The following is a 12,807-nucleotide window of genomic DNA, read 5'->3' on the forward strand; positions in this document are numbered from 1 at the left end:
TTGTTTGGGCTCAGGAGGTCACCTGTCATAGCTTTTCGGCAGCCCTATTGTGGCATCTGATTAAATGCCACGTGCTTGTGATCTGCCACGGTTCTGAGAGCCACCAGTCCTGGCCTGTAAAGTACATGGGCAGGTGTGTGTCTGTGCAGGTGCCGGTGCATGGACGTTGTGCACCAAAGCAGAGGAACCTGCACACTGCTGTGCAGGTCCTGCTGAAAAAAAAAGTTATCAGCAGTGTTATTACTGTTAACTTTATCTAACATGTCTTTAAGTTGTACTTTAGTGAGCTGTGCTTGTAAGGATGCGATTTCCCGTTCATCCTTTTCTCTGTCATTTTTGTCATTGTCCACATACTGAACAATGTGCGCGGACCACTGGTCAAAAGGCAGAGCCTGGAGGCCGATCACTCGTTTGAGCAACTGCTGAATTCTGTCAGATAGAGAAGCCTCGACCGCACTTCTCCCCCTTCTGCACTGGAATATGTGAGAGCTTGCCAGTCTGAGCCTGCAGTGGATATTTCATCCTGATTACGGGCCAAAGATCTTGTATGACAACGTGAAGTGGGACTGCATCACCGTCTCTGTCTGTGTTAGCTAAAATCTTGATTTCTTGCAGCATAGCTAAGGAGCTACACGCCGTGAAGATTCGCCTGAAGTCACCGAGAGCTGGCAGGGAGCCAGAGCATGCAGTGAGAAAAGCTCTGATCCATGTCGGGCTCTCCACAGCAAGAGTCGGGCAGAGCCCCAGAATCTGCTGTGATACTGTCTAAGTACTGTTGTGCCCTAGTCCAGTCTTCTTCTTTACCTGGAAAACTGGCTGTTTTTAAAATACCTCTTTTGATGACAACTAATGATGTTCCACTGTGTTCAGCCTCAGCAGAAGCACGTAATGGCATTTGGTGGTGAACATTATTTTGAAACTCTGTTGGCTTCCTGTCTTCCTCTGCATAGAAAGGCGGAGCAGAGGGCGCATGTGTCTGTGCGTCACTGGAATGCGGATCACCGCAACTGACTGTCTCAACCGTGGCTGCAGCTTTCTGAAGTTTCTCAAATTCGGCAAGAAAACAGACGCAGTTATTGAGAAATGTTTCACACTTTTTAAGTTTGGCTTCTGTCCTGTGCTTTTGTAAGAAACCAGCTGTGTTTCTCAACCGTGGCTGTCAATTTACACTGGCGTGTTTAATAAACAGTCCTACCGCTCCCTCTGCTGGGGGAGCTTAGTCATAGGCGCCAAAGAAGCCACGGTCACACATTTCATCAGTCCAATGAACAAAATTAATCTGTTCACTTTCACGTCGGCTTAGAGTCAATGTGCCAAGCCATTTGTTCAACAATTTATACAAGATGGCACCTAGAATGCCCGTTTTACACTTTTTCCAAACCTGAATAACATCACAGTCAGCCATCATGTAAAAATTAATATGCCACACGTGACTTTTGTCGTGAAAGAGATGCTCTCTGGCGTAATGGAGCCAAATTTAAAAGCCAAGCTTTTACGGAATACTAGTTATTCCGCGGGCAATTACTGGGGGTTAATTCCCTTCAGTTCCATTATTTTATCTCAATCCGACAGCCGTCACCCTAACTAATAATTGTCCCAGTAAGACCTGTTTCGCCCCACAACCCGTTAACGTGCCTTGTACAGAAGTGTAAACTTCCACAACGGATTCTCACATATAAACCTGTTGTTTACAGTGATACACTTGTGGAAAAACGTTTTAATTAGCTTGTTGTACAGTTAACCACCCCACATTCCATGAATTTCTAGCCCTGCACCGCGTTACAGTTGTGTGGGATTTATCAAAGATTGTATATTTCAGGCGAGAGGTCTCACTCGCCTGATTTTTTTCAGGGGGAATAAAATGAAAAAAGAACTGGGGCAATATTAGAGACTACTGCTCTGAATGCGCCTATAAAACACGAGTTTTACGTCTCTTTATTGGTTTCAAATTCTGTAATCAACGATACTCATTTACTTTCCCTCAAAACAGTGAGACTATGTGCTTCAATTAACTTTACATGTGACATGAACACAAACCAGCACAGCAGTAAAACACAGAGAATAATATATGTGTTTTCATTTAACCTTACTGTTTTGGATCCAATTTGGAACGTCGAAGAGTGGCCGTTCCACACATCAACCTTAATTTAGAATTAATTCAATGTGCGGAGTTTATGTGTAACAGAGGTTCCGCTTACCTTTTGTTTCTGCCCGGGCACAGTTGATGTGTGGGACCGCACAGCTCTCCAACTCAGGGCCAGGAAATGATACCAGTCGAAATCAGGACTGCATGTCGGTTTTTACGGCCGAATTCGGTCCCAAATGACGCTGTTGCGTCCAAACCACTTGTCCAGAAAAGTGGACTCAGTCTTCTGAAGAGTTCGTCTGGATCCGGGTCACGGCACCAGTTATAAGCTATTTTTAGCTTTTTCCGGCTCTTTGTAACCAGGAACTCAGACGAAGTAGACCACTTGGATATATAAAAAATAACCGTGCTGGTTTATTCAAAGAATCACAGGTAAAATTAACATTACACGTCCAGATCTCTTCCACCCCCAAAACTGCGCGTAGGCAGCATGGAGTATAAAAGACCCTGTACCAAAAATGCCTATACAATTTAATCACTTGGTTGGGATAGCCCATTCTACACAGGAACGTCAAACCGTGACGTCACCTGATATGCCAGCTTTGCAGCTGACCATAACAATAGTCAAAACATGAAGAAAGTCAAGGTGTGTGGCTGTTGATTAGTGGTGTGTATCTAAGAACATTTTGACATGACATTACACATAAGAAAATATTATGATTACCATTACAGTTACACATCTCATAATAATAGCAATAACCTCCTGCCTGCAAACTGTCTCTATTTAGTTGACCTTGGCCCACATGCAACCTGCAACAAACTCATAAGAATGACTAAGCATTTAACAGCCTGAGCTAGACAGCCTGGCTCCGCTAAACATTTCTAATACAACAAATATCTAGTCAATATCTATCTGACTAGGAAATTACCTAACACTAGACAGCTGGACTGATTAACATAGGAGCATATCAATTAGGTGACCTCCATCAAAAATGAAATGCTTCCAGGGTAGACTCAGTTTGAATGAGTGGCTTAAGATCAAGGGGATGTAATTCTCTTCCTGAAAACCTTAATGAAAAATACCAGTTTATTACAACATGGGTCTTTTTAGTCATCATCCCTGTTGGTAGGTACAGTGTTTTTATTAGCAAGTTATTAGTTGATACTTGGGAATGGAGCATCATTACTAAACTGTTAAACTTTATTTTAGCAATGTCATGTTCTCACATCTTTGCAAGTACTTTGAGTACAGTGCTATAATGACTAATAAATCTTTGAACTTGGCATCCACTCAGAAGACCTGGTGCATAGTGTTCACCTCATGTGGTGTATGCAAGGATGTAGAAATGGCTTTTTGAGCATTATCAACAAGATGCATACACATCACAGGAGTAAAAAGCAAGGTGGAATGACCAAGACTCTCTTTGGAAAGTAATATGGCAAGGACTTCATGTGTCAGCTCAAATCACTGGAAGGTTGGCTGGAAAATGTCAGTATCCCAAAAGGAAAACGTTCCTTCCAACAGAGAATGAGAAAATTAGACCCCATGGCATGCTTTTGCTTGTTTTTTGATTTATCTACAATGTTACAATGGTGAATTATCATCTTAGACGTGACCTAAAGCTCAAAAAATGAGGTGTACTGTATGTATGTTCTAGTACTTCTATGCAGAAGCAATTCGGTTTATACACGTCTCTCAAACTCTCGCTCACGAGACAATGTTTTTTAGAAAAAACAAGTATGAAGTTATAGTTTAAGGATTTCCTTGAATGGTCATATTCTCCAGGCAGTTGCGCATTCATGTGAGCTTGCCTGACAACCATTGGTGCCATTGTAAAAGTGGAATTTTTCCACTGCATGTGGTTTTGTGGATATATTTTACCTCCTGCTGCTGCACTGTGACCAAAGGATGTGGAGAAAACTACAGGGTCTGAGGTTACTGCATGTCCAGGGACTCTCTGTTTGACCTGACTGGGTCTAACCTACAAACAGCCTGCCTGTGAAGCCTCCCAAGGCGGTGAATGATCAGCTCATCAACACTGGATTCCCCCAGAGCACAGTACCTGTTTGTTCTGACTGCTTGAGGCCAGTGTATCTGCTGCATGTGATGTGTTGCTGGTTAACCAGTGGATTATCAACCCATGATGTTATTGTCAGTGCTATGCTACCTGTTGGAATTAGTTTCACTACTTTGGGACTGTATGTGGTCATGTGGGGGAAGACACAGTGGCCACCTGTTGGATTTACCGGCCGTGGAGCTACTTGAAAGGGAGTGATGTTTCCACTACTTGGTGGGACTTAGCGGTAAGTTAAAAAAAAAAAAAAACCACATGCTGCATGTCTGTTAACGCCTTGTTTCTGTAACGTTAGAGAGAATTGTTGTAAGGCTGGAGAAGTTACTATGTCTGCATTATGACAGTTAAAATATGGGGTTTCTCAATTACTCACTTTATGTAGGGTGTTGCACATCTCTTTCACCGGTACATATACCGTTGTTTACTTATTTATGGAGGAAAAATTCAGATGAATTAATGCCATTGTGGTTCGTTGTGCGGTCCACTTGCAACACAACATCGGCAACAGGAGGTGTGCACATTCACAAACTATTCTCTTATTTTTAGGAGGAGGCTCTGGTTTTATCTTGGAGACATCGTGGATGCCAAGATAATATAGAGGTACCCAGGATTAAATATTAAATGGCTGTAAATGAGCAAAATGAGCAGCCATGGGCACTTCAAGCAGTAGAAGGAGACTGAAATCCTCCTGGCCTCAGTGGCTAAAAGCTTGCGCAGTGCTCACTTCATTTCTGTTGAGTGTTTCTATCCAGTGTTAGCTTATTATTCTTTACAGCCTTCTTGAAAAGACACCCACAAGATTGGAAGAACTAAAAGGAATGTTATAGTTAATGGTGCAAGATGCACAACAATTTGAATACTAATGTATATGGTTTTTCTTTAACTTCTTTTCTCAGCTTTTTTGGCCATGTCTTTATGTTAACTTTACTATTCATGTAAACCAAGACAGAAACAGTCAAATTACATCCTGTATAGACTAAATATGGCACAGTGGCTACTCTCTCACCGCTGGGTGAGAGAGGAAGAAATAGGCGGGACCCAGAGAGCATTGTATTGACTCAGGTTAAGGTAGTTTTATTACAGCTCACAGTATCAACAGATGGATGGTGGTAAAATGAGGTGCTTGCTTTGACCCAGGCTGATGAAGGCAGAAGGTAGAGGTGAAGGGTTGGAGGCCCAGTTATTCACACCGGTCGTTACCTTGGCAATGGAGGCAGAACAGCCAAACTCTAGTCCCTAGGAGAGCACAAGACAGAGGGAGAGTGAGAGTGAGAGTGAACATGAGCAGAATGGGTGTTAGACTCACGAAGTAAAAGGTTAGGTTGGAAGTTGCAGCCGAGGCATGGCCGAAGCAGAACGGCACTGGGACACAGGTGGGTAATTGCTGAGAGTCGGGTTAGTGAGGGTTATTGCAGAAGCTAACCTGGAGCAGACAGCGGAGGGACGGCCAGGCAGGATGGTGCCGATGCGTAGCTGAGAGGTTCGAGCTAGTAGCGGTGCAGCCCAGGAGACAAAAAACGACTTGGATTACCCAGGAAGACACACAGCAGATCGATGTGCAGAGACAACTTGAAACAGTCTTACTAGGAGTGGTGATTGTCATAGATATGAGTTGAACAGAAGCTAGTAGCTTATTCCGCGGCCAAGCTTCGTAGTAGGGGTAAAAACAAACTGGCAACGTCTGCGCCTCTGAGCAGCTTCTAAATATGTGGCCCAGTAATCAGTAGTGATGTGTTGTTCATTTTGAACGAATCTTTCCCGTGACTCAAGGATGTCGGGTCGTCTCGAGGAGTGATTCGTTCATTTTTTGTTGAAACTGATCAATATGTGTGTAAGTAGATGGGGAATTAACATGTAATATTTTAATAATATTCTGCTGAAGTGAACAAAAAGATTCAAAAAAGGTTTATTCATTTTGCTGAACGAGATTCAAAGAACTGAATCAGTAAAATGATCCGAACTTCCCATCACTAGTAATCAGCTGATTCACATCAGCTGCAAGCTCCACTGGAAGTGTGTCTGGAGAGCGAGAGAGGCAGGTGACAACAAGCAAACCTGACACACAGAGCATTTTATTTATCAAAACCAGCTGATCCGTTGTTATAAATGATTTTGGATATTACATCCATGGTGATGACTGATGTACAGTAACAGCCGTTCGTTCAGTGAAAGACCATACATGATCTGCAAGTAATTACTGGCTTTCTTAAACAGATTACTATTACAAATGATTAAAAAAATCTCCAAAAGACAAGCAAATATAATAGAGCACTAGTTTGCTTTCTGTCCCTGGATTCGCACATACTGTATCTTCAAATATTTGTCAAGGCCAAACCCGTCTGTAGGTGCTGGACTGCTGTGTGTGTGCCACTGTGTGTATATGCACAAATACAGTATATATGCTGCAGGTATGGATTTATGCACTATGAAGACTTGTGTGAGTGTGTGTTCCCCATTATCAGGAACAGCCTTGGGGGAGTTAATACACTAACACACTGGGAAATAACATGTAAAGAGCTGTCTGTCAACGCGGGGGCGAGCCCAGAGAAATAACCCAGGATTGGTGCAAAACCTCTGGTGTCTCTTTGATGTTGATTTTACATCCTGGGCTAGCACATTATTATTTACAAATGCACACATCAATGCTTCTTCTGGCTCTTGGTCGTATGTAGATAGACACAATCCATGGATAACAGTTGTGTACTGAACAAATAATAATCAGATTTGTCTTAGTCTGCACACATGTGCATGCTGCTCCCACATCCTACACTGCCCCCCAAGGACATACTCAGTGTACTGTGGCTCAAATGCAGATACACTGAATGACACATTCATATCTTTTCCTCTCTCATTCTCACACTTCCCTCCTGAGGCCCAAATAGTCAAGCAATGACATCTGTCTTTGGTAGGTAGGTACGTACTTTATCGATCCCTCAATGGGGAAATTTCAGTGTTTCAGCAGCAATGGAGAACAAACAACATAACACCACAAGAAACAAGCACCACACACATATCTTGATAAACAAATTTCAGTACCTCAAGCAGCAATAGATTTGCAGCACAATTGCCTCCATTGCAACACATTCAACACCACTGAAACTGCTGCTAGTTTCTCCACTGTTCATCCTTACTTTACAGTATTATTACCACCATCTCTTGACCACCCATTTCAGCAGTTGCAAGAGCAAGTGACACCAATCCTAGGGGTTCTGATTTCTAAGTGTCTTACTGTATATGCACATGTTCTGCCTTTGGGGATACCTGATCCAACGTTTTAGCTGAAGTTGATCATATTAATGATGATGAGGATGAAGAACTGATTCTGAAATGGAGGATGTCTCCTACCGGAAGCAACTTAGACAGCTCCATATAATGTTTATGTCAAGGGCTACTTTTTGCCTGACAGTACAGCAGGTGGACTGTTTTGGTCCACAGATGAGGGTGACTGCAATAAAACTGAGACTCCAAGAGTGGAGGAAATAAGTGAATAAAGAGTATTGGCATGTTTAAAAAAAGAGTGTAGGATAATGACCTTAACGAATAAAACTTTCATTATTCTAGATTCATCTAATTGTCAATAAGTCCCATTAAAAAAACAAAACCAGTGTCAGTTTGACTCTGACAGCTTCTTGTAACGACATCCTTACTTTCCTGCTTGGTAGGTCAGTCCACCACTTTATCCCAGACGTAAATATCTCAACAACTAAAGGATGGATTGCCTTAAAAGTCATGGTCCCCTGGGGATGAATTATATTGTCTTTGGTGATCCCATGACTTTTACTGCAGCTCCACTGTGAAGCCATGTCTACACTGCAAATATAACATGTGTAGGGCATAACATCTGGCGTGCAACTCACATTTGTGTTTACACCAGACTCATGTTCACTCGCACACTGGAACCACTTGGTGTACAAAAAGCATACAGAGGAGGCTACAGAAACACATTTGAAATGGGAAAACTACAGTCCAAAATTACAGTAGATGCAAATGAAAGCAAATTAAAATTACACAATTTAAAAAGAACAATGTTCAGTAATATTGATGTAACAGATCTTGTGATTTAACTGTGTTTAATCAAGTGAGCTAGTGAGAAAGCTACAGTAATAGATCAGGTTTTGGCTACACAGACAATAGCCTACTTGTTAGTATGATCAAGTCATTGGTCTTTGGTAGAGCATATTACCATCTGTATCCTTTGTGTAGTGCTCTAGTGTTATTAGACATTCAGTAAAGATAATCTAATAACATGGCCTTCAGCAGCCCAGCATGGGACATACAGTTCATCATTGCTTTGCTGGTGGTGAGACACACTTGGGGCTGTTGGCAATGATGATAAGTTTTCAAAAATGAGAAATTTCATTCTGCATCATTCCTCTGTTTTACTGGTTGTATAGTCATCATTCCCCCCTTCTCTCCCAGATAACAGCTTTTGATGAGCTCCAGGCTGACTTCAAGGTGCCAATCGATCAGGGCAATCCCCTTCATGCGGTAGGTTTCCTTCCCCTTCTCATTTTCATTCATACAATCAAACATTTTCCTTACATGTTTCTTTTGATTATTGTTCTTTGTTTATGTGTGGGTGGCAACTGTAATAACATATGGAAAATGATTCGCTAAAGGCCACAGACGTTCATACATGACTTTCACTGTAATCATCATTCTTTCTTTCCATTAATTTTAAATCAAGCAGCTGGTAACATATCAGTTTTGTACACCCTCTTCTCCTCACTTCTTGTCTGACAAGCAGACTCCTGCTATATGCAGGATCATCTTTTAATTAAAAAACTGTGACAAGTCAGAAACAGAGATAAGCATGGCATTCACACTGCTGACATATACCATTACAAGCAACTTCTCACCATGTGCTAACCCCAACCATGTCAATCCTTATATCCCCAGCTCGACCTTTAGTATAGCCTAACCTCAGTTCAGGACGAATGTCCCTAAAATGTCAACATCCAGCTATACAGTCCTGTATGTGCTGAGACTGCTACTATTTATTTCTACAGGAATGCTCACAAAGCTACAGTATGTAACATTGCTTTATCAAAATCTAAATGCTAAAATAAAACTAGAAAGTTGCGAAGAGAGTCCTGGGTTGAGCTATCTGTCTAGTTAGTGCACAAAAAGATTGTCATTGTTTGACTTTACTTTTTTACAGTTTTCAAGTTGTTGAAGGTGGATTGGATCAAATCTAAACAGACACGAAACTGTATGGTGTCAGTTTTTAAGCATGTCAGATTGTGATCAAAATGTTCGGCGAGTCCCAGAAATACCAATAGTACACACAAACATCAACTAAAATCAATAACAGTAAACTCACAGCCCCTTCAGTGGAATAGCATCATTTGTCAGCACCTTCCTAAAACTTTTCTTATAACTGTTCGGTTATGAATGTTCAAATAATGCAGAGTCTGTGGTTAAGGTATGTTAGGTTTTAGGCACAAAGTTAAAATTGGAGAAATACTGAAGTGCCTGTTATTAATGCCAAATTGTTTAAAAAAGAAAAATCATGGTTACATTTCAGAGATGCCAACACTGACTATGTGCTTGTGTAGGAAATGGGAAACAGTGATCTCTTTTGTCAAAGTCATGAACATTTTTGGATGAACAATCCACTCTGAACTCCATAGACCACTAATAACACCATGAGACTTATTGTACGTCTTTGCTTTAAACAGACCAGAGTCAGACAACCACTGGAGGTTATTTGTCTACTAAGGTTAATGTATATTAGCCATTTGCTGACATTTTTTTGCACTTCTACATCACTTCATTCTGTATTCAGTGAATGGTGATTTGTAAATGTTATATGTTAGTGTAAAGTGGGAGGAAGGTGTCATTTCAGCATTTCTTTTTTTAAGCAACACACTTTTTCCCTGTCTCTTCTCTTTCTGCTACCTTTTTTTCTGTCAAAATGTCTCACAGTGAGGAAACAAGCAAATATGTTCCACTTCATCACTCGTCAAAATTGCCACAGCAGCAATCAGAAGATGTGAAGACAGTAGTGTTAGCTAGCATGAGAAACCTCTGCCAACCCCCAAATGAAGTTGTTTTAGGATGAATTCCAGACCTTTGAGTCCATTTCCCTTGAGTCTTCTGGGCTTTTCTAACACAGTTGGCTCTTAATAATGCATGGTGCTACAGTACAACGCAAACAGTTAGTTTAGAGGTGACTATGACTTAAGAGGTCTGGATTATATAGACTCTCTGGAGAATTAGAATTGACTTCTATACATCCTTAGGACTCTGTGCCTCCTAGGGATACGCATGAGAGATGAAAGAAAGTTGTAGAAATATTGATGAAAAAATTGCAAATTGAGTGGAGGAGTGAAATGGAAACAGGAAGAAGGAGAGAGTGTAGACTGAGGATTGCTTGAGATGCAAAATGAAAATTCTCTGGCTTGCACAGCATTTTCAGGAACAGTGCATTAGACCAAATCTTGTCATTTATATTTTCTCATTTTCATATCATTCTGCAGTGCAGATATAAAACAAAGACATTGGGGGAATGTATACAAAAGGTTCAAAGACTTCAGGGTTTCTAATTTCTCATTCTTTTCCTTTCTTCTCCCACTTTCCTGTTTCCTAATGTCATCCTTTCCCTCCTGCTTCTCATATGAAAGGCACCACTGCTCCCTGTTTCCAGATTAAAATGTGGCGCTGAAATGCAAAACTTTCAACTACACTCATTAAATATGTGCTTAAATTCATTAAATCGATTGTTAAAAAATAATAAACACCTTTTGGGGGCTGTGATGATACTGTATTTACTTTACAATTACATCATTATGATTTTCAAGTCAAGTCAGCACACACAATAACTCATAACCATTAACCCAATAACACAAGTTAAACAAAAGACCCTACTAGACCACCATTCTTCACTACACACAGCACATACACTATAGTCTGCTCATCTACTGTATCTTTTGAAAAGAAAATGAAAAAGCATACATCTCAAAATAATGATCTTTACCCTTTATTCCCTTCATTTAGTAAAACATTTAAACATCACAGAAAAATTGTGTGAACTATATTTTAGCTACCAGTATATGCAATTAGTGGAATTACTGCTTCACAGATATATGCTTCTGAATGTGATAGTGCACAGGTCACTGACCTTCACCTTTATCCTTGAACCACCAAAATCCAATCACTTGTGTCAATTTGAAAAAATTCCCTTAAGGTGTTCCTGAGATATCACGATCATGGATGGATGCCACCAGCTGTGGCAGAATCAAAAACATAGGTAACTCCCACAGTTTTTTATTTTATTTTTTATGCTTGGAGTTGATTTAGTTTCCACGTATTGTCAGGTCCACTCGGCACGACCTGCCTCTCTTCCGCCTTTCTCTCCTCTGCTCTCTCGACCTGCGGGATCTGCACCTCAGCTGTGTTGCATTCGGTAATTAGCAACTCGTTTGTCGGTGCGCACAGCTGGGGTGCATCCCTATGATTACCTTCCTCCTTATTTAAACCTCTGGCAGATGCTCCGTCATCGCCGGAGCATTAACTTGCATACCCCGTAAGAGACCTATACCTATATTCGTGGTATGTATCGTACGTTATTTTGTTTTCCACGCTGACAGTTCCTGTGCTGTGGATCTCATTTTGTACGTTGGTTACATGTTTTGTGTCATACGTTTCTAGACATCCACGCTAACAGTTCCTGTGCTGTGGATCTCTTTGAATGGTTTTTTCCATTAGGTTAGCCAGACGTTATTTTTGATATCCACGCTGACAGTTCGTGTGCTGTGGATTTCCTTTATCGTTCACCTATCTTCCTGGTTAGCTTGTCTATTCCCCTATCCGTCCTCATCCTCCTACTCTCCTGGTTCCTGTCGTTAGCCTGTCTACTCCCCTGGTTGTCCTGATCTCCACAGCCATCTTTGCCCAGCCCTGGTTGTATGTATTCATTGACTCTGTTCCTTTTTGTGCAGCCCCCACTACTCCACCTTTTTTACTAGCACCTGGGTCAGCAATCTTGAGTCCTACCTCAGTTTTCCCTCACCCTCCTGGTGAGGGGGACTAAACCCTAACAGAATGCTCCGGCCAACAATGGACTCAGCTGGCTCAAGTGCTAGCCTTCCCTCGTCTTCATTCACCAGCCACAGACTGAATCAGCCTCGGTCACAATTTTCCATTAATAGAGACCTACCTGTGGAAATCCAGGACATTTACCATCAGTTAAAAGCACAAATGTTTTCCCCATTTTCTTTTTTCCCTGGGGTAGCTCCCAAGCTCTCACCTCCACAAACTCTTTTTCTCTCCATGCGGCTGAGCACCTTTTTTCTGTCTCCTATTCTGGAGCCCACACCAGTGTCCACCGGTTTTGCCTCCTCACCCTATGCTGGTACTCGGTTGGCCCTTTGTCCAGGTGGTCCTGGAGGGGGATGGAGCAGGAGGAAGAGTCAACGCCAGCCAGCTCCCCAGCAGTCAAAGCCATCGCTGCAGCTTCAGCCCCAGCAGTCCAAGCCATCGCTGCAGCTTCAGCCCCAACCTGGTTCCATGCTGCAGTCACCTCGTCTGTCCCGTCCAGCCTGCCAGCTGTGGCCTCCACGTGCTCCCCAGCCTGCTTCTTTCCAGCTGCAGCCTCCACGTGCTCCTCAGCCTGCTCCTCGCCAGCTGCGGCCTCCACCTGCT

The 12,807-nt window shown here is 42.0% G+C and overlaps 1 protein-coding gene across 4 annotated transcripts in view; it reads left to right on the forward strand.

Moving 5' to 3' along the window:
• The window catches only part of cnih3 (cornichon family AMPA receptor auxiliary protein 3), a 193,073-nt gene that overhangs the window by 47,024 nt on the left and 133,242 nt on the right, over positions 1-12,807 (forward strand). For 3 of the 4 annotated variants that reach the window (XM_020617537.1, XM_020617536.1, XM_020617535.1), the window contains exon 2: positions 8,581-8,649. The exons of the other annotated variant lie outside the window; for it this stretch is intronic. In XM_020617537.1, coding sequence (XP_020473193.1) covers positions 8,581-8,649 — 69 coding nt within the window. The remainder of the gene's footprint in view (positions 1-8,580; positions 8,650-12,807) is intronic. 4 annotated transcript variants of the gene reach the window in all.

This window comes from Monopterus albus, unplaced genomic scaffold (genome assembly GCF_001952655.1).
Source record: "Monopterus albus unplaced genomic scaffold, M_albus_1.0 scaffold191.1, whole genome shotgun sequence".
In the NCBI taxonomy this organism is placed as follows: domain Eukaryota; kingdom Metazoa; phylum Chordata; class Actinopteri; order Synbranchiformes; family Synbranchidae; genus Monopterus; species Monopterus albus.